This window comes from Elaeis guineensis, chromosome 5 (genome assembly GCF_000442705.2).
Source record: "Elaeis guineensis isolate ETL-2024a chromosome 5, EG11, whole genome shotgun sequence".
In the NCBI taxonomy this organism is placed as follows: domain Eukaryota; kingdom Viridiplantae; phylum Streptophyta; class Magnoliopsida; order Arecales; family Arecaceae; genus Elaeis; species Elaeis guineensis.
In genome coordinates, this window is record NC_025997.2 from 123,112,715 (window position 1) to 123,135,408 (window position 22,694).

A 22,694-nucleotide genomic window follows, 5' to 3' on the forward strand; every position below is an offset into this window, starting at 1 on the left:
AAAAATTTATGCAAGTTCACATCTGCTTTTATTAGCCGTATGCTTTTTCCTCACTGCAGTAATGCTTCCTAGGTCGTGTATATCATAGTGTTCCCACCCTATATATTCACTCTATGCATATCCAACCTTTCGTACTACGACTTACTGGTGCATCAAATTCTTCTTGGTCCCATCTGTGGCTTCAGTTCCCTACAACAGAATAACTTCTGTTGTTGCACCTTGCATGACCCTCTATCATTAGACATTAAGTACCAAGACAAGTAGTGCAAAAGCAACAGGCTATCATCAGATGACCATATTCTACAGCCCTTTATCTAATGCAAACTCTTTTTCATTGTGGAGCTAAGCCAACAGCCAGACTCATCTGACATGATCCAACAACATGAGAAGGGGCTCCAAATGTTCATAAGGCTATATTGGGAGTGCACCAATATAGGAAGTATAGTTATACATAGACATAAACAGAATGGTAAAAATTAAAAATTAAAAATAAAGAGATTTATTGCATCATCATTTTGGCCTAACGCCTTAAAGTTGTCCAATTTGTCATAACTGATCAAATCATTCTGCCCTTCCATCACATCATTATGATGCACTAACTAAAGACCTCCGTGAGATATCACAACCATCCATAAAATTCACCTCCCCAACACGCCAACCAAAAACTCTGATCAGCAACAGATTCATAATGCATGTCTTTCTTAATTAGTTCTAAACATTTAAAACACTGAGATAGGAGCCCCCAATTGACAGTGTTACCTCATTTATGCAGTTAAGTGCAGGGAACAAAGAAATATACGGACAGCTCATTATAGGGGGAAAAAGCATTGGCTCTTAAAAATGCTTGCCATTATTATATCATCACATGGATCTTACGACCAGTTATGGACTGTCAAGGTCAAACAACTGGGCTTGATGAGTAACACGGACCCTTGCCCTCCAACATGTGTCATGCCTGCAAGGTTGACCACTGCAATCAAAGTACCTGATATTCAGGTACTCAAACATGCACATGCAGGACACGCAGCCTAAATAATATAGATTTCATGTACTCCCAAGAAAAATCCAAAAGAAAGGGGAAAAAGAAAGATATTTTTGGAGCATTATGATAACATCTACTCAAACTATCCTCCATCTAAACTTCTTGGACAACATCAAGATCATTCATTTCAGACATGGCTTGGGTAACCCTATTACATGCACCTAAAGCCACCTGATTAAATACAACTCACCTCTATTTGCCTTATTAACCATATCACATCCTAATAATTTCGTACATATAGGAGAATTTCCAAAACCTTTGGACCCTCTGGCATGAAGATTCAGTCAATGGAATCAACAAGATAATCTTTTGCCAAGAGCAAAAATGAGTAGTAGGTACTGTTTTACTTTATGGAATGGTGTGAATGCTACAGGTAACTTGAATAGAATAAGTCCCATGGGCAAAAGATGTTCTAGCAACAGAGAAGAGAGCCCATGCCAGCTATCAGCTAGCTATCAAAATCAGCCAGCAGATTTGCTGTCATAAAAAGGGTTATTGTCACCCTCTGCACAGCTTCTGCAAACACATCTTGTACATTCAGGTTTATTAACCTTGAGCAATGAAACCTCTCAGCTTAAAAAAATTTGAGATGGATGGAAACTACCTACACGTCATGTAGCATCTGCACAGACATCAAAAACACCTAAATCACCTAACATAATTTTCATAGGTTTCCTGAAGCTCTGAATAAACTATATACATTTTTGTTGACTCCTGATGCTTTATTTAGAATAAATGCCGAAGACTAGTGCTTCATTTGACACATGGTCATTTGTCCCCTTTTTTTGGTTGAACTGGAACTTGTTGAAACCAAACCAAAATACCAGAGTGAGGGATCAAAGTTTGGTCTCTTGTATCAATGCAAGAGACTTTACCAACTCCATCATTATCTGTATAGCAGTTTAGCAATGACTAAGAAACAGAACGAGTGCCTTTAGTTTGAATTAGTTCATACAGGGATGTAATTCCACTTCTCTTTCCATGCTTCTTGTCAATAAGGTGAGGCAAGAATACCAAATCTCCCACAAGCAGTAAGCTAAAACTAAGATAAACTGGCTGCGTATCAGCTAGTTTTGGCTTTAAGATCACTCTGATCGACTTGCTCTTTAAAATAGGAGTTGGTGGCTGTGAAATTAGTAATTTTGATTCATAACTACCATCAGGAGTCAACAATATTTGTTAAGAATTTTCAACTTAAACTATATACCATACAACCAGATTCTAGAAATGGTAACCAGATAACATGGATAACTTTGTAAGAATAAGGGTTTAATTCCTTAAATATAGATTTCTAAGTACTGAGAGAAAGTAAAGCTTCAATGAAACACCAGAAGAGATGTTGCAAAATTCAGAATATGGATCACTCACAGAAGATCTGGATTTTTTGTTACTGTTAGCACGATAATTTTGGTCTTACAGAGATAACAATACATGTAACTTATTTGACAAATGTTATTTTTTTTAAATGAAATTAAGTCTAAAAGTTCTTTTTCTTTTCTTTTTTAAGAGGAGATGGGCCAAGGCCCCAAGAGGATTCATAAAATCTAACAGTTCAAATGGCCCTATAGAACTTAAGAGATGCTTATATTGACATAAGAAATAATTTGCTGAGCTAAAACGAAAATAAAGGGAACAAGATCAGCACCTGCCATCCATGCCAACAATTACAACAGTGTTACGAGCTCCAAATGCAGCAATATAGCGTGTGGCTTCTGGTAGGTGAAATTGTGCAAATGACCACTCAGAACTAAAATACTTTGGCAATACCCCTGAAAATTTTCAAACACATGAGATAAATATCCTTTGTCACCGAAAGGCAGCATGCTTAGACAGTAATAATAAGCAACATCAAATAGAGATACTGACAAATAGTCAAAAGATCTGGCTGTCACATCTCAGATATCCTATTAAAAAGAAGATGAATTCGGTGGAACAGTTTGACTTCTTCTGAAATCAAAGATTAGAAAATATAGAAATGGGTCAACTGAACAGTAATAGCTAATTGGTTGACAAGAAAAAAATTAACCTGACTTGTGTAAGATGAAGATTTGGAAGTTGGAAATGGCCAACTTAGAAATATCTCTATGCTATTGAAGCAATAAACGGTTGAAGGTACTTTATCATACTGGGTTTGAAATATGATATTTGAGATACTTTTACAGGCACCACCATAGCTGGTGAATACCCCCAAGATAATGGGTCAGGTTCAGCACATCGATCTTACAAGAAGATCATCAGGGTAGGGTCCCCTTTCCTATAACAAAAGAAAGGATTAAGGATAAATGCACACACATTTTCCTATACATTAATGTAAAAGAAGTCAAGACCAAGTTTACTGATGTGAACAAGTATTTATTTAATTTGAACAAGAATTGCTTCTTTGTGAGGAAAAATTTTACTGAACAAGCTTTCTTAAAACATCTTAGTTGTACAACATCAGAAAAATATCTCAAAGAAATGGTAAGAAACTAGAGCAACGGTTCAAGAAATTCTACATTTTCATCTCCGCCAGTTTCGTAGATAAAAAAAGATAATGAATATATCATACAGCAATATTATGTCTTCTAACCTCTCATAAAGGACAATGACGAGCCAGGGTTAGCACCAGTATTTGGAGATATGAGGGCGTCAAGAGAACTTGAAGAGTTCTGATGGACCATTCCTGGGCCTTGACCAAAAGTTTGATGGTTCGATGCATCTTCTCCTACTACTCGAACTCTAAGACTGAATATATGAATAGTACCTTTGTCACTAGAAACTGCTAACCACTGCACATTGGGAGAGAGAGCAATACTGTATATTTCAGCTCTATCTGCTCCCCTCCGAACCTAGACCATCACCAAAAATGAGTTAAATAACTTAAAAGAAAGTGCAAGATGATGACAACAAATAATTTAAGTAGGAAGATGTTAAAAAAAAGGAACAGCTTTTGCTATATATCAGTCTATCTCTAGTTTAATGGCAAGCAGCAAGACGAAGAAGAAAATATAAGATTGATGTCCTTTGTAGTCACAGATGTATACACTGAGATATTAATTGCCCCACTAAAACCAACAGTTACAAATATTCACTCAAGACAGCAGCCAAACTTAATGTAAAGTCTGACTTTGAGACTGTGAGTAAAGCCCATCATGTACACAAAATATATAGTTAGCTTATGCTTATCAGGCCTTGTCCAAATTATATACGGGCATGTTACTGAGCTAGTATTTACTTGGGGCCTTGGGTTGAGCCTGAGCATACATCTTCCCTGGTCTAGGCCATATTTTCACAAGTAAAGCACTCATTTTGAGCTATGATTTAAGGATGCTAAGTGATCTTGCACCTTATATAAGTATCGTACTGGACTTTGCCAATAAAAGAATCATCAAGAAGACACCAATAGATTCTTAAGGAGAAGCAGAAAGGAAAGTAGTTGAAGGCTTTCTCATGCTTTGATCAATTATACGATGAGATCATACATGAATTTTAACAAATCTCATTGTTCAAAAAGGAATTTCTACATAAATCAGAAGATATCAAAAAAAAAAGAGAGGAAAAAGAAGGAAAAAAAGGATCAATTCATAATCAATGCCTGGCTGTCTACCTCTTGCAGGCGGGTTCCATCCATCGTGTTAAATATCCTTACTAGTGTGCCCTTTACACTTGCTGTTGCAAGAAGAAGCCCATCCATAGTCAAGGTCAAGCAAGCAATGTGAGAATCATGTGCACTGATAAACTTAGTCACCTTCAGACCAAAGTGTTCAATACGAACTTGCCCACTGTGAAGACCAGGGCAAGCCAGAACAGACGTATTTGAATGATGAGAAAGGCAGCAGAGCCCCTTTGGATTTGATAAAGTCTCAATCTGGTGAAGAAGCTTTAGATCTAACAAGTTGTAGACATATATCTTGCGCTCAAGAACCACAACAATGCGGTCACGCCTTAATTTTACAGCCCTGACATCAGATCTGAATGAAAATTCACCAATGCACCGACTTTGATGATCATCCCAGATCATCACTTTGTTTGGTGGGTACTGTGAATTGGCTCCACCACCAACAAGAGCTAAAATATTGCACCGAAACAGCATTTCAACTATTCCAAAGCCCCCATTCTTCAATTCCCTTCTAAAGGTTTCCTTGAAAGGCTCACAATTATAGATCCTAAAACCAGAGCTTGTGCCAGCAGCAAAGCACCCATAGTCCTGATTCCACGCCACAGACAACAACTCAGTTTCATCATCATTAGTAATATTCACTTGGGGTTGAACAAATGCAACTGGTGATTGCTGGGAAGGTGGTGATTCCAGTGTGCCAAGCCTCATGGGTGGGAGTACTTCTCGAGATGTTGAGACTGTCGAGCTCATAAGGACTGAAACGAGTCACCAGTGATGGAAGCAGCCAAAGAACATCAAAAAAATACAATCTAGAGCTCCTCAGAGGCTGCCTAAGGTAGACCAAATTCCTGCAGCATCAAGATGTTGAAGATAGACAGATATGTATATACCATTACTCCACATTCAGTAATGACCCTTGCAATAATCATTTATAATAAGATGCAATCAGCAGTTTAGATTCCATAGTAGATACATAGACATACAGACAATACAAAGTTAATAAATTAATTTTAAATAGAAAGGTCACTTAATCAACACATAGCAAGATAGTCTTGAGGGTGATTTGAAACTTTGAAGGAGAAAATACCCAGCTACTATATTATAAGTTAAGGAAAAAAGCTTTTCTAGAAACCTGAAACAAATGTGCTGAAGATCATGCTAGACAGCAGTTAGGACTACATTCAAATTTGTATGATTCTGCAAAACATAGAAATAATTTCTTACATGACTTTCCTGAGTACCGTGTAATCTTAATACAAATAGCGAAAGATAAACACAGTCATGAAAGAGGTTGTATGACAATACCAATAGGGTGGCTTTGTCAATATATGTTGAAAAGTCTCAAGGCACACTAGCATTGTGCAGAGAAGATGGGAAAGCCACTAGCTAACTTCCACTTAGTGCATTAGCTAAAGATCAATCTCGGCAAATGACTAGATTTTTGTTCCCCTGTCACATATCAAGGTAGATCTGTGGATGCAACTTATGACAGTATTTTTGCATTAATAACCTGTTCCAACAGTTCATGGTTGACTCAAAATGAAAGCTGCCCTTATGAACTGGCCTTCAGTTGACTCAACTATTACTTGGCTTTAGCTGAAAAGGAATAATTGAACTGATTGACTTCATCTTGGATTTATTTCAATCATGAGGTTTAATTAACAATCATGGTTTTTTTTTTTTTGAAGGACTTCTGATGATCCAGAATCAGTGGAATTGATAAAGATATATCAACAGCAGACATCTTACTCTATACATATCAGAGCTTGGAGTCAGCATCTACTTAATAATCATGGAAAACCAACTTAGCCAATTGAAGGGAAGGAAGGAAAAAGAAAAAGAAAAAACTTTTTATTGTCTCTTCACTGTTACCTAAAAACCACAGAGAGAGTACTAACAATTATGACACTTATGCCTCTTAGAGTTTGATCTACAAGAAGAGTAGTAATTTTCAGGTTCAACTTATAACAACAACTGCAGTCTAAACATCAAGAGTCCAGTTAAAGTTAAAATGTCAATCCATAGGTAAAGGTGGCATGTTATGGGACCCCAATAAAAAAAGGGCTTTTACTGCGTGGACTTTGAAATATGGTCCAAAGCACAGAAACAAGATTACTAGATAACAACTGCTGAGTTTGTCTAGATTGAGTCATACTAAGAGCCCAGCTTATGGTTGTTCTTTCATTTGATGCTAAAAGAGACCTAGCCTGATAACAAATAATAAGGGTCTAGGTCATATTAGGATAGGTCTTGGAGGATTGTAAGTTGACAACTAATAGCTTTTTGAGCATGTAATGTGTTAGGAGAGTTCTAAGTCAAAACAAGGAAAGAACTTAAAACTCAGAAGCGACAAGCTGACCTAGAACTCTTAGTTCATTTATCTTAGCAGGTAACTATTTCCGAGCACATTTAAATTTAATTCAATAATCGATTTGGTGGCTTTCTTCACAATTTGTGATAACCTTCAACCAAATTTTAGACAAGTGAATAATTTCAGTGCTGAATCCAATAAGTATTGCTTTTTCTATCACTTCTGAGCTTATTATTTCAATTGTCCTTTTCACTAAAAAATCCAAATTAAAAGACTTCTAAAATCTGGTGGACTCCTCTGTACACCATCCAGTTTCTTAAGGGAATAGAAAGTAGGATTATCATTCATTAATGCTACAAGGTCGACAAATATCATGATTTGATGGATCAATGTGCATGGTATTGATCGCATATTTCTTTTCATGGAAAAAGATTAAAAGAATACGGCATATCGCAAATCAAACTCTTCCATGACCCTTCAGTAAGCAATAAACTTCAATTAATCAGATCTTTGCTTTGTAAGCTTGCAACTCAGGGATAACACTAATGATCATAATAATTGAACTGATACACGAAGGCATGAACATAACAAATGCGTCGAAACCCACCGAATATCCAACAGCTCATCTAACGGCTCCAAGTAAACTGACCTAAGAAACTTAATCTCAGAGGGGGGAAAAAAATCAAAAACGAAGCGAAGAAATTGTTATTCTCCTGAAAAACTCCAAGACAGCTAAAAGTTTAGATCAAAATGAAAACCTTGAGACCCTGAAATGCAAAAATCAAGAAACAAGTATTGAAAAAAAATTCCAGAATGAGATCTCACGGTGGCGAATTCGGAAAAATACCAAAAAATTTAAACGAATGCAGCCTCCCCTGATCCAAAATTCCACCAAAATTAAACGAAGAAAGAGGAAAAATACCACGAAGAGAGTGGGAGTTTTGAGTACCCGAGACGCTTCACGGATCTCCAGCCCTTTTCCAACAATAGAAGGAAAGGATCCAAGCCAAGAGATATAATATCGCGGAGCGCTTAGGATTTATATAAAATTTTCTCCACCCTTTCTCGTTCCCTCCCACCCTCGAGAACAGGTCCCCCGCCCCCCCTATACCACGAAACGCAGCCTCGGAGGAAGGCTACGACACGGGCGGTATTGTGTACCTATGGTTCGTAGATCAGACGGTCGGGTTTCCGCTACCTTCGCGATTGAGGAGGACGTGGTCGAATCGGGACCTTCAGAAGCTCATTGATTTGCGACGTGGTTCCGGTCACCGTCCAGTGAGATGTAATGACCGTATGGAGATGGCACGTGGAAGGGGGTGACCATCTAAAAGTTTGGTCCAACGGACACACGTGTAACAGCCCGGAATTAGTTTCGGGTCGGAGACCCGTAATGGAATCTGATCCCCAATTAACGGGGTCCAGGCTGCGTCTTCCCTGAATGCATGGGCCAGCTCGGACCAGCTAAACTAAGTGGTGAAAGGATTAGTTATTGGTTAGACCAGAGCCATCAGCTCAACAGTAGATCAGCCCAACTGTGTAGTAACACTGAGGGAGAAAAAGAACAATGCTGAAAAATTATTTTCTATATGTACCATATGATCGTACACACTATCAATCACAATTGCTCATTTTTATGAACTCTATTCATTAAACATATATTTCGATGTACCACTATAAAAAGTGATTGTATTCTATGTATATAATATAGAGAATAATTTCAACATCATGTGTGTTTTCTTTTATGGTTGGATTGGTCTCCCGTTAAGTTGGTGAACCTGATCCAACCAATAATTTCAAGAAGCAAAGGATGTGGGTTAACATGACTCAATAAGTTGTGATGCCACCATCAAATTTCATGTTATTGAGCTATGCTTCTAAGATGGTCTCATTTTGTCGGCATAAAAAAAGGTGAGTGTGATAATTGGACCATCAAGATCTATTTTGAGCTAGGGATCGAGCATGAATGACATCCATTAATTGGGTTGATGACTCCAAATTGATTTTAGAGTCTAGGCTGTTGGATGGGCAGTTTTATGGATATATGATGATCAGAATCATGGAATACAGATGGAGCAGTATCCTCTCGAAGTTGCTGTGTGTATCATTGTCTGTTCTTTTGCCATTCCTAATCCAAGGATGTATAATATGAGACTACCAATCAACCTTATTAATGCATGGACTCTTTGATCACATGGGAGGAGGCACTCATAGTTAAGCTTCTTAATTATTTCATACATCATTTTAGTTGCTGCTAGGACTAAAAGCAGGTTGGGTTAGATCAGGGATAAGCACAATTTAAATCCAATACATATTTAAATCGGGTCAAGAAGTTAAAACCAAACTTAATCCGATTGATATTAGTTTATCAATCCATCATATTTTTCATCAAATTAGGTTTAACAAGAATCCTAACACAAACAATAATAACCATATATTATATCACTACATATTATGTGATAAAATAATAAGATTAAATATTTTGAAATATGGTCCTCAAATACAGCAAAATAACTTGTTGAATACTCGATTCTATCCAAAACTTTACTTTTTTTTTTTTATATCCAATATTGATAGGACTATAGGGATAATTGGTTTTGGGTTTAGATTTTAAATCTAATAAATATATTTTGGATTTAGATATGAATATGGCCAAATCTGGCCTACCGGCACCCTAATTACAGATATTAAGATGGCACCAAAGTTTGGTGCTAGTTCAAACCAGCTATAATTAAGATGGCTTTTGAATTATTCATAGCTAATTAACTTATTTTCGTGGCTGCCTTTAGATTGTAATTGAATGGGTTTTGCTTTGCATAAGCTAAGCTAGTTTCTTTAGTAGAACACGCTTGCCTGCGGGATCTTAAGTTGAGCCTGTACTATTGATAAACATCCGGTTTACACGTGACGTAATTCACAGCGGTGCAGGCGCAATTGCATCAACACATCGTTCAATGATGTCCGACGTAATGTCCATGCCGACATTAATTTGATGTTGGTTCCATTTAAGAAAGAAAGTAGATGGTCATGTATTCAAGCAAAGCAATTCTAGGATTACTCACGGATACTATTCAAAAAAAGTCGCTAGATTCTTGCACTAACAACTTTACTTCATTAGATCAATCAGCATACTCTGCAGTATACGAATTGTGTAGCTCTTGATGGCCACCATTAGATAGATGACCACCAAATAAGATGTTTTAAGAGCATATATTGTATCATCAAATAATGCACTTCATATACGATACAATATATACTCGCGAACCGTCTTGTTTGGTAGTTGTTCTGTGACGGCCCAACCCATGTAAGAATCCAAATCAAAAAAAAAAAAAAAAATGATGAAGACTCCCGCAGGGAGTCTTCTTCTCCCGACCGGCTCCTAATCGGAGTCGGAAACCTCACCGGAGAGGAGTCAAACTCCTCTCCTTTGGTTCTATTTAAAGGGGAGACCCTTCTCCCTTCTTCCTACCAAAGAATCCCGGGACAAAATGGCGGCAATCGCCGGAAATTTCCTCACGGAGATCCGTCCTTGTGCCATCCAATTTCTCGCCGGAAAAGCCTTGCCGGCGTCGGAGGTAAGCTTCCTCCCCTTCCTCTCTCCTCCCCCTTCCTTTCCGTGCCGATGTGCACGCTCGCCGGCGACCGAAGTCGCCGGATTTTGTTGCGGAAGAATCTTTTTTTCTGTCGTTTTTCCGTCGTCGGTGGTCATCGTCGATCACCGGTTTGGCCTCCTCTTGCTGCGGATCGTCTCTCCTCTTGCCGACGGCCGCCCCACGCCGGCTACGCCGCCGGTCGGCCACCCAACAAGGGGACCTCAAGGTCCCCTGTTTCAGCCCAAAACAAGTCCACAGGAAGAAGAAAAGAAAAAGAAGAAGAAGGAAAAGAAAAAGAAAAGAAGAAGGAAAAGAAAAGAAAAAGAAAAGAAAAAGAAGAAAAAGAAAAGAAAAAGGAAAAGGAAAAAAAAAAGAAAGAAGAAAAATAATATGATAATAATATAATAATAATAAATAGAATTTTTTCCTCTCTCTTCCGTGAAGAAAAAGAAAAAAAAAGAGAGAGAGAAAAGAAAAGAAAAGAAAAATCATTAAATTAATTAATTAATAATGATATAAATAATAAAATATGAGAAAGAGAGTTTCTCTCTCTTCCCTCTCTCTCTTCAGCCTGAACTAGTATTTTCTCTCTCTAGAATTGAACTTTCTCTCTCTATTTTTTCTCTCTAGAATCCTCTCTCTAGATTATTTCTCTCTCCTAAGATTTTTAATTTTAAGAAGAATGATGATGAATTTAAATGATTCTCGTAATGAATTTTTGATCTGTGATCGTCGGACGATACACCGACATCCACTTTGATCAGATCAGGTATTTTTAGATTTTATTTCTCATGATCTTATTGAATTATCCACATGATAATTTTAGCATGATTTGATCTGATCGATCAGAATTTGCTGAATCATATTGTCTGAAGAATTCAAGATGAGTTTTCTCTCTCTAAAATTTTCTCTCTCTAGAATTTTCTCTCTCTAAAATATTCTCTCTCTTGATTGATTCTCTCTCTAAAAAAAAAGGTTAGTGAATGAAGAAATTTCTTTTAATAAGTCTGATCTGGTTTTAATGAAGAACCCTGATCTATGATTGTCAGACAGCGTACTGGCACCCACCTTAATCAGACCATGAATCTTTAGATTTGATCATCCATGATCCCGATCTAGCCATGACTTGATTTGATCATGTTGATTTCACCAATTGAGATATTGGATCAATCGTAATGTTGGATTGTGTCACCTGATCAGTTCGAATTGTACCTCATGAATTCTCTCTCCTCTTATTTTCTCTCTCTACTTGATTTTATAAAATCGATGAAGAAACCTCAGTCCTATCACTTCAAATCCGATTTGATCTGATAGTCAAACTTTGGATCGTTTAGGTCCTAATTAGATTTTGATTAGATGAAATTAGATGATTGGACCCAATCTAAACCGTTGAAATATGGTATTCGTATTCTTTCTAATTATTGAAATTGATTCTGTATAGGATTGTGGATGTTTGATCATGGGATATCGCGATATGATCTACGAATAGAATTTTTGGAAGAAAATTTATAGAATTATGTGGATTTATTGGAATGCGTTCCATGTAAGTAATGTTTCACTTTTTCTAGATTTATCGGCAAATTATAATGTATTCTTCTGACATGATTTGTGAAACGATGCATGAATTGGATGAATGGTATTTTGTTATGAAAATATCTTATTTGAAATGTTATGATGAAGCATGATTGAATATATTGATTTCATGATGCATTATATTGATTGATTTCGATACTACATGATTATATGTTTTATTATCGAAATTAGAATATAAAACATGATTTATGAAGAATTATGATATAAGAAACAATAAGAATTAACAACCTGACTATGTAAAAGATCCTGCCAATGGGGGCATGTACGTTGGCAATTGATTGTCCTGAGGGTTTATGTCGCCAGCGAGACCAGCGACATGTCGCCAGAGAGACCAGCGACAAACCGCCAGCGAGACCAGTGGTTCCAAAGGACATGACTGCCAGATGATTCGCAGCCTACCGCAAGCAGATACACGGTATTATGACTCTGCCACAGGAAAAATGTGGTCATAGCTCATGGTTGACGAAAAGAAATTGAAGAACAAAAGAAATTGAAATCCCGAAAGAAACTTGAATTTTCGAAAAAGAAATAAACTTGACATGAATTATATTGCATAATTGAAATTGATTTCGAATTGATGAACTCTATATGCTTATTTTCTATAAATGATTATTTACTTAAATACCTGATGAAATCTATTGGGAAGTGATCATTGCTTACTGGGCTGTCTAGCTCATTACCTTCTATTTTACTGTTTTTACAGATGTTGAGGAATTAAGATGATACAAGATATGAATGGAAGAGTGATCAGAAGCAGAATTTCTATACTTTTATTTTAGGTGGAAAGTCTTATTGAATTTGATGTACGGCCTATGAATCATTGTTAAATTTATTGAGATATTAAAGAAAGAAATTTAGGTAGTTATGTTTGGATTTAAATTATTGGCTAATTATTCTGCTGTTGTTTTAAGATAACATGATAAGATGCCTTGCATGCTTATGAGAAGAGTCTTCTATGAGTATGCGGCGGTTGCCATGACCCTCGATTCACAATCTCGGGTCGGGGGCGTGACAATTAATATAGTATCAGAGCATAAGTGGATGAATTATGAAACATAGAATTAGATATAGAATGGGTGTAAGTGGATAGACACCAGGGACATTATAGTGTAGATCTTTGATAATTGTAGTGGGAGAAATATTTAAAATTTTTGATTAAATATTGAGATTATGTATAAAAGGATCGCAAGAGATTATGACATATGGAGTTTGAAATATGATGGATAATCTATAGATCATGATATGATTAGTTAGATTTTGATCGAAAGTAATCACAAAAGGATTGACCTAAAATTTTATTGTGCATTGTGGTTATTAATTGATCATTGGTTATTCAAGTGAATCGTAAGTTCAAATTCGATATGAGAATAATAATATGATATTACTTTTAGTTGAGAAGTTGACTATTATTGACAAGATAAAGATTTGACGATAAAATATTGTTTCAGGATGGACTAAGAAAAATCTTTTATGATGCTTGACTGAAATATTTATCGAAATTGAATTTGGTATGTAGATTATATATATAAAGTGGCATATTAGGATGAATGCATATTTGGAGATATTGCAAAGAAGCCTATTTCTTATTGATGAAATTGATTATGAGGTTGTAGAATATTCATTGTATTGAAAGCTTTAACCATCATCCTTAGATCTAAATAATGGATCTTATTATGTCTCTTGGAGACTACATGATGTGTATGAAATTTCAATTTAAAAATTTTGTATCTAAGTTGATCAAGAGATTTTCTAATATTATTGTTGAGGTTGTTAATGAAAAATTGATATCTTCAGATTAAGATAAAAGATCTGATTTATATTTATTTCAGACTAAGGGATCCATGTGAATTTTATAATTTAGAAATTTTGGATTTAGAAATTGATATGGAGTTCCTTTGCTTTTGTTAATGAGGTCCTTATTTGAATCTACTATTAAATGGAGATTTGATTTTTGAAGCTTGTATGATTGTTATGAAAGGATATTTAATAGATATTGAAGATTCTGATGATAAAAATTTTAGAAAAAAAAAATAACAATAATAATGATTTGAAATTCATATATATTCAGATTATGTCCAAATTTGATGGAGCATCGAAGAATTTTCTCGTTGATTTGACTTATAAAGATTTTTGGTTTGAAAATTATCGAATTGAATTGATATGAGAATTGAGATTTGATTCATATTGATTATAGTAAATCTATATGATGGTTTAAATATGATATTGGACTCAAGGGTTAATCAAGATTATTGTACATCAGTAAAGGTATGAATGAGAATCGAAAGTTAATCTTTGATTTCAATTGAAATTTAAAATTTTTGGATAAAGAAATAATTTGATCAAACTTTTTTTGGTGAACCTAAGAAATTTTGATTGTTAGATCAGAGTGCGCAGCGGAAGCATAGTAATCTGGATTACTTTGAGTAAGTCAAGAATGTTGATTCTTTGAGTCAAAGAATTATGATAAATGATATGGTTTGATACAAGAAATTTATTGATATTAGAAAGAATAATATTTTAAAATTTTGAATTATTTTAGATATCCTAATGTGATTTTTAAAAGTAGAGCTTCCATCTACTATGCTACAAAAATAATTAGCATCCTAATTCTAGGATGAGTGAACCTTTGATTTTTTATTTTAGATTTAGAATATTTAGAGATAAATTTTTTCTATCTTAGAATTAAATTTTATAATTCTCTATTTATTAGAAAGAATTTGAGATTATTTATCGAATGATGATTTTGATCTTAGATTAGTATACTCAAATAATTATCTCCAGAGTATAATGAAATTTGAAGTTAGAACTCTTTTGATCATTATTATTTCTCAGACTGAATGAAAAAGATTGAGGTTATCTATTGATATTGATGATTGTTCTACAAAAGATAGATTGGAGTTATTCATAATTTGATAATGAATCGATTAATTAAGAGTTGTTAATGTTTAGATAAAGAAAATTGATATACTTACTTAGAATAGAGACATTGATTTTGATTATAAGAAAACTATAGTTTTGATTTAGATCAATTTTTGAGTTACTGATTTTTATTATGGAATGACTTAATGATAAAATTTACTTCAAGAATTAGAATATTTAAGAGTTTGAGGATTTGAGTAAGAAAATTTCGATGACTAGAAATAGTGATATTGATTCAATCAACAATGGTGATATTGATCTTTATGAAATGACTTAATGATGAAGTTGCATCAAGAAATAAAATATCAAAAGTTCGAGAATGAGATTGAAATCTTCAACCTTTGAAAGTACTAATAAGAGAAAATATTTTAAAATTTTGATTGATTGAGATGTCATCATATGATTCATAGAAGTATATTTTCCTATCTTATGATGGGTTAAAATTAAGGGTGGTTAATATTTTGAAATAAATAAATAAATGAATGAATAATGATGAATGAAGTTCTTATGCAAGAATAGAAACATTGATCTTTTTCTATTCACAAGAGATAGATTTGATTTTAATTTGAGTCATGAGGTATTGAACATAATTTATTTTTACAGAAAATAAGATCATAATTTCGAAATCTTGAAACATTGAAAATCTTTGAGATGGTGATCTTGATAAATAAGAAAATGAATGGTTCCGTTTCAGATCGATATTAATGTATTAACTTTTTCCTTATGAAATGATTTAAGAATAAATTTGTATCAAGAATTAGAATTTTGAAATATTTGAGGATGAGATTCAAGTAAAGAAATACGAAGACTCAAGCAGGAAAAATTTCGAGGACGAAATTTCTTTTAGAGGGGAAGAATGTGACGGCCCAACCCATGTAAGAATCCAAACCAAAAAAAAAAAAATGATGAAGATTCCCGCAGGGAGTCTTCTTCTCCCGACCGGCTCCTAATCGGAGTCGGAAACCTCACCGGAGAGGAGTCAAACTCCTCTCCTTTGGTTCTATTTAAAGGGGAGACCCTTCTTCCTTCTTCCTACCAAAGAATCCCGGGGCAAAAGGCGGCAATCGCCGGAAATTTTTTCACGGAGATCCGTCCTTGTGCCATCCAATTTCTTGCCGGAAAAGCCTCGCCGGCGTCGGAGGTAAGCTTCCTCCCCTTCCTCTCTCCTCCCCCTTCCTTTCTGTGCCGATGTGCACGCTCGTCGGCGACCGAAGTCGTCGGATTTTGTTGCGGAAGAATCTTCTTTTTTGCCGTTTTTCCGTCGCCGGTGGTCATCGTCGACCACCGGTTTGGCCTCCTCTTGCCGCGGATCGTCTCTCCTCTTGCCGACGGCCGCCCCACGCCGGCTACGCCGCCGGCCGGCCACCCAACAAGGGGACCTCAAGGTCCCCTGTTTCAGCCCAAAACAAGTCCACAGGAAGAAGAAAAGAAAAAGAAGAAGAAGGAAAAGAAAAAGAAAAAGAAAAGAAGAAGGAAAAGAAAAGAAAAAGAAAAGAAAAAGAAGAAAAAGAAAAGAAAAAGGAAAAGAAAAAAAAAAGAAAGAAGAAAAATAATATGATAATAATATAATAATAATAAATAGAATTTTCTCCTCTCTCTTCCGTGAAGAAAAAGAAAAAAAAAAGAGAGAGAGAAAAGAAAAGAAAAGAAAAATCATTAAATTAATTAATTAATAATGATATAAATAATAAAATATTAGAAAGAGAGTTTCTCTCTCTTCCCTCTCTCTCTTCAGCCTGAACTAGTATTTTCTCTCTCTAGAATTGGACTTTCTCTCTCTAGAATCCTCTCTCTAGATTATTTCTCTCTCCTAAGATTTTTAATTTTAAGAAGAATGATGATGAATTTAAATGATTCTCGTAATGAATTTTTGATCTGTGATCGTCGGACGATACACCGACATCCACTTTGATCAGATCAGGTATTTTTAGATTTTATTTCTCATGATCTTATTGAATTATCCACATGATAATTTTAGCATGATTTGATCTGATCGATCAGAATTTGTTGAATCATATTGTCTGAAGAATTCAAGATGAGTTTTCTCTCTCTAGAATTTTCTCTCTCTAAAATTTTCTCTCTCTAAAATATTCTCTCTCTTGATTGATTCTCTCTCTAAAAAAAAGGTTAGTGAATGAAGAAATTTTTTTTAATAAGTCTGATCTGATTTTAATGAAGAACCCTGATCTATGATTGTCAGACAGCGTACTGGCACCCACCTTAATCAGACCATAAATCTTTAGATTTGATCATCCATGATCCCGATCTAGCCATGACTTGATTTGATCATGTTGATTTCACCAATTGAGATATTAGACTAATCGTAATGTTGGATTGTGTCACCTAATCAGTTCGAATTGTACCTCATGAATTCTCTCTCCTCTTATTTTCTCTCTCTACTTGATTTTATAAAATCGATGAAGAAACCTCAGTCCTATCACTTCAAATCCGATTTGATCTGATAGTCAAACTTTGGATCGTTTAGGTCCTAATTAGATTTTGATTAGATAAAATTAGATGATCGGACCCAATCTAAACCGTTGAAATATGGTATTCGTATTCTTTCTAATTATTGAAATTGATTCTGTATAGGATTGTGGATGTTTGATCATGGGATATCGCGATATGATCTACGAATAGAATTTTTGGAAGAAAATTTATAGAATTATGTGGATTTATTGGAATGTGTTCGAGGTAAGTAATGTTTCACTTTTTCTAGATTTATCGGCAAATTATAATGTATTCTTCTGACATGATTTGTGAAACGATGCATGAATTGGATGAATGATATTTTGTTATGAAAATATCTTATTTGAAATATTATGATGAAGCATGATTGAATATATTGATTTCATGATGCATTATATTGATTGATTTCGATACTACATGATTATATGTTTTATTATCGAAATTAGAATATGAAACATGATTTATGAAGAATTATGATATAAGAAACAATAAGAATTGACAACCTGACTATGTAAAGGACCCTGCCAATGGGGGCATGTACGTTGGCAATTGATTGTCCTGAGGGTTTATGTCGCCAGCGAGATCAGCGACATGTCGCCAGAGAGACCAGCGACAAACCGCCAGCGAGACCAGCGGTTCCAAAGGACATGGCTGCCAGATGATTCGCAGCCTACCGCAAGCAGATACGCAGTATTATGACCCTGCCACAGGGAAAATGTGGTCATAGCTCATGGTTGACGAAAAGAAATTGAAGAACAAAAGAAATTGAAATCCCGAAAGAAACTTGAATTTTCGAAAAAGAAATAAACTTGACATGAATTATATTGCATAATTGAAATTGATTTCGAATTGATGAACTCTATATGCTTATTTTCTATAAATGATTATTTACTTAAATGCCTGATGAAATCTGTTGGGAAGTGATCATTGCTTACTGGGCTGTCTAGCTCATTACCTTCTATTTTACTGTTTTTACAGATGTTGAGAAATTAAGATGATACAAGATATGAATGGAAGAGTGATCAGAAGCAGAATTTCTATACTTTTATTTTAGGTGGAAAGTCTTATTGAATTTGATGTACGGCCTATGAATCATTGTTAAATTTATTGAGATATTAAAGAAAGAAATTTAGGTAGTTATGTTTGGATTTAAATTATTGGCTAATTATTTTGCTGTTGTTTTAAGATAACATGATAAGATACCTTGCATGCTTATGAGAAGAGTCTTCTATGAGTATACGGCAGTTGCCATGACCTTCGATTCACAATCTCGGGTCGGAGGCATGACATGTTCATTTTATCATGACAACTATGACTGTGTAGCAATATGGTACTCTATAGGCAGTCTATGCACCGGAGAGGATCTGTGCTCGGAAGTGGCAAGCTTCACGATACCAGCTCAAAAGGGCCAATGAGAATATACCACACCACACCGGCTGACTAGGATGACATGTTTGAGTTACTTAAATATTTTTTTTATTCATCTAGCACTTTGGTTCCGCTAAAATAGAATCAGCAGTCGACATGTGCGATGATTGAGGCTGATTCAAAAGGATGGCTATCTCTATACTTCTCCTGATGCGGATGTGGATAAAGATGACAAAACATTGTGTGTATAATTGGTCTTAAAAGCTTAGAAGACGACGAAAATTCTTCTTTGATTCCAAAAACTGACTGGTATCTTAGTCTGGATCCGCAGAAAAACAGTAGAGCCCTACTCACGGCCACGGGACGTATTCTGCAAGAAAAATCTCATCCACCGAGGTCTTAATTGACCCATACACATCTGGATCCAACTAGCTTATATATGGAAATCTACCTCCCTTGGATTTTCTGTAAACTCTGCAATCTGGTCTTTCCTAATGAAACAAAAGTAAAAAAGCAGTCCATCACAATCCAAACCTCGTTCTTGCTCCAAAGTAGCCGTTTCCAAAGTCCAAACACAACCGTATCCTCTTGTTTTACACCAAAACGAACCAAATTGTCGTCTTATTTCTTTGTGGGTTGCGCCAAAGGCGTACTCGATCCCTTCCAAGTTTATATTCAAAGCCAAGCAACCAAATTAAAGTTCTCCAGCTTTGGAGTATCCCAAGCCCCAATCAAGTCCCAAAATGGGCAACTACTTCGGATGCCCTTGCCCCAGATCCTCAGCTGAGGGTGTCGTGGTAATGAGATCGGATGGGAGCTTTCTCAAGCTCAAGAAGGGAGTCCATGCACGTGAGGTCATGGAAACCCATGCAGGCCATAGGTTGGTACGCTGCAGCTCCGACCGGAGAGTCGTGATGGGCTCCGCTGAGCTCGAGAGCAACCGGCTCTACTTCTTGGTGCCCGAGGGCTCCGAGAGATGCCAAGAGACCTACGAGAATTTCTGGCGGGTGGGAGAGTCCAAGGGGCTGCTGCCCCCGAAAAGAAAAAAAGAGGGAAACGATGGAGGAATGGCTTTGGGCCAAGCTTCGGTGCTTGAAACTGCTGAGGTGAGGAGATCTCCTTGGACGCCAACGTTGCAGACTATAGAAGAGATTACCTCGCCATCTTTGAACGGCCATGCACAGGAGTCGTTTCCAGCGGTAAAAGTGAGTTAATTCGCTGAGGAAGCTTTTTCTCTGCAGCGGTTTCATGGATCTTTTGTTCTTATGGTATATACTTTATATATATATATATATGTATGTGTGCATGTATGTATGGATATTCCATACACCTTTAGCAAGATTAAATAATTAGATGGTGGATTTGACTCCATTCTTTGTGGCAAGAATGTAGCATTGTATGTGTATGTATGTATGTATGTTTATGAATATTCCATATATCTTTAGCAATATTAAATAATTAGATGGTGGATTTGACTCCATTCTTCGTACCAAGAATGTAGCATTGCGTGCGTGCGTGCGTGCGTGTGTGTGTTTGTGTGTATATATATATTAGAGATCGTTCTGAAAGACCGAAAGGGGGGTGTAGCCTTTTTTTTCATGATATTGTCATTTTGAGAGGAATGTAGGATCTTTGCTTCAGCATGTTTTGAACATTTTCAGTCTTCATCAATTTTGATTTCTTTGTTTCGTCTTGCAACTTAATTACTTTCTTCTGTTTAATTTGTTTTCCTGTTCTTGGCAAGCATTAATGAGATAAAATATATGGAGAGAGAACATTATTTAGATAAAGTGAAAAGTCTATTTTGCTTATTTGTACTACATAAAATCATACTCCAGTCCCTGCCAAGCTAGCCTCCATGAGCTTAATTTAGATAGTTGTGGAAGATATTAATGGCTGCTTTAATGAACTTGGAGTCATCGTACCCCTCTTTTAGCAATTAAAGGTTCTAAATTTACATTTGGGTGAAGTATCTCTCGATATTGGGATGTAGGTAATTGTAGTACGAATAGACCTTCCCCTCTTTCTCTTTCTAAATAAAAATTAAAAATAAAATAAAATAGCCACTATATAAGATAGCTAGCCAATATCCTAAGATCATAAATCTGATATATTGACTAAAAACTGAATATCTTTTAATCACAAAAGTCTCAGGTACCATGCTGAGTTTCAGGTGGTTGGTATGCGAGGCTTGGGAACCATTTAATCTTCGTTGAGGATATTTAGGGGTTTAATTTGGAGCAATGAATGGTTCACCCTTCATCTATGTCCACCCAGCTTAGTACCATGCTACTCGCTAACCTAATCTCATATAATTTGCTCTCAATTACAAAATAACTACCATTACTTTTATAAAACACAAAATTAAAATCCTTCAAAAACATTTCAAAGAAAAGTCCAAGTCTTAAATCTACGTATGTATCCAAAAAAACGAAAAACTGCAATAAACAAATTGGCAAGGGCAAAAAAACTGGGGTTTCCCTGCGCAAAGATCAAGGTATCAAGTTCAAATGGGATGAAGATGGGATGCAGGATCCCCGACAAGTTCTGGAGATACGTTTCAGTTAAACAATGGAAGAAAAAAACAAAAAGGGAAAAGAAGATGTCGAGGTCATGCTCTCTTTCTTTATATTTTTATTCTTTATAAATATAATTTTCAATAAATATGCAATGCTTAATTTTTTTAACTTATTTAATTTGATTCAAATCATTGTAGTTCCGATTAAATTATCTATTATTTAAGAAATGATGGGATCTGAATTTGAAATTTTAATCTATTGAATAAAAATATTATATTTAGATTGATAGATTTTTAATCTATTATATATTCAATCCCATCAAATCCGATTGCCACCCCAAATTATTGATGGGCTATAAACCCGAATGGGAAAATGGCATCCACGTACCATGTGTGGATGGTCGTGCATTGTTTGTTCTCGCGCCAATGGTGTGACTGATCGAACGTAGGGAGTGGCCGCATGTTACACTAAAACCAGTACTTAATAGATAGTGGTATTTCCCAGAGTTAAATTTTCTATTCACAAAATAATAGAATATCATATATTTTATTAATTTATTCATTAAATTATCATTTATTATTCTAGAAATAATAAAACTAGTACTAGCAACATTTTTTCCCATCAACAAAATAATAAGTTAGCCACAAAAGTTGACATGCTTCGGCAATATCGACTGCATTACCTCAGGACAGAATATTTTGGAAATTGGACAGATTGTAATCAATCTCCAGCCACATCTCCCACCTTTAGCCCTATTGCAAAGACAGAGACAGCCCACCAGAGCCTGTCTCTCTGGGCCCATCTCCATTGATAGCCGTGTGGCGGGCAGCCTCAGTTCATACAGAGACAGATCTCACACACTGAGAGCCACTGCGTGTGCCCAGAGAAAAATTTAGCCCCCTGCTCGATGGACAGGAATCCTCTTATGTGACCCAAGTTGGAATTCCTTAGTCCATTAATTCAAAGCTCTTCCACCATGCTTTGCCCAGCCAATCAAATGCTCCCAAGGGAAGAAGTGACATGTCCTTTTCAATTCATTCCCTAGAACCATATACTTAATTTCAGGAAACTTCCAGCTCCAAGTGGGACACGTACTTCGAGAACTTTTGAAAACTTGCACTACTGCCAGCACCTGCTCGGACTCTGCCGTTTTTCTCTCGCAAATAAATGCATTAAACTCGGCTCTAACAACACACATATCTATGCTCCCACATCAGCTGCCTCATGATGGCTTAGCTTCTCTCTTTTTTGATTGCTGAAAGAGAATTGTTTGTCTCCTTCG

General features: G+C 35.8%; 1 protein-coding gene across 4 annotated transcripts in view; it reads right to left on the reverse strand.

Annotated features, from left to right (window-relative positions):
• LOC105046025 (autophagy-related protein 18c) overlaps positions 1-8,057 on the reverse strand; it is an 8,661-nt gene extending 604 nt beyond the window's left edge. For 2 of the 4 annotated variants that reach the window (XR_012141643.1, XM_010924502.3), the window contains exons 1-4: positions 7,874-8,051; positions 4,629-5,488; positions 3,612-3,870; positions 2,688-2,811 (exon numbers count right to left, since the gene is read on the reverse strand). Coding sequence is in view for 2 of the 4 variants with exons in the window: in XM_010924502.3 (XP_010922804.1) it covers positions 2,688-2,811; positions 3,612-3,870; positions 4,629-5,390 (1,145 nt within the window). In the remaining 2 variants the exon portion in view is untranslated. Of the gene's footprint in view, positions 1-2,687; positions 2,812-2,908; positions 2,990-3,611; positions 3,871-4,628; positions 5,489-7,873 lie in introns of all 4 variants that reach the window. The other 2 variants (XR_832178.3, XM_010924503.4) reach the window with 2 other exon arrangements.
• Positions 8,058-22,694: the final 14,637 nt, after the last annotated feature.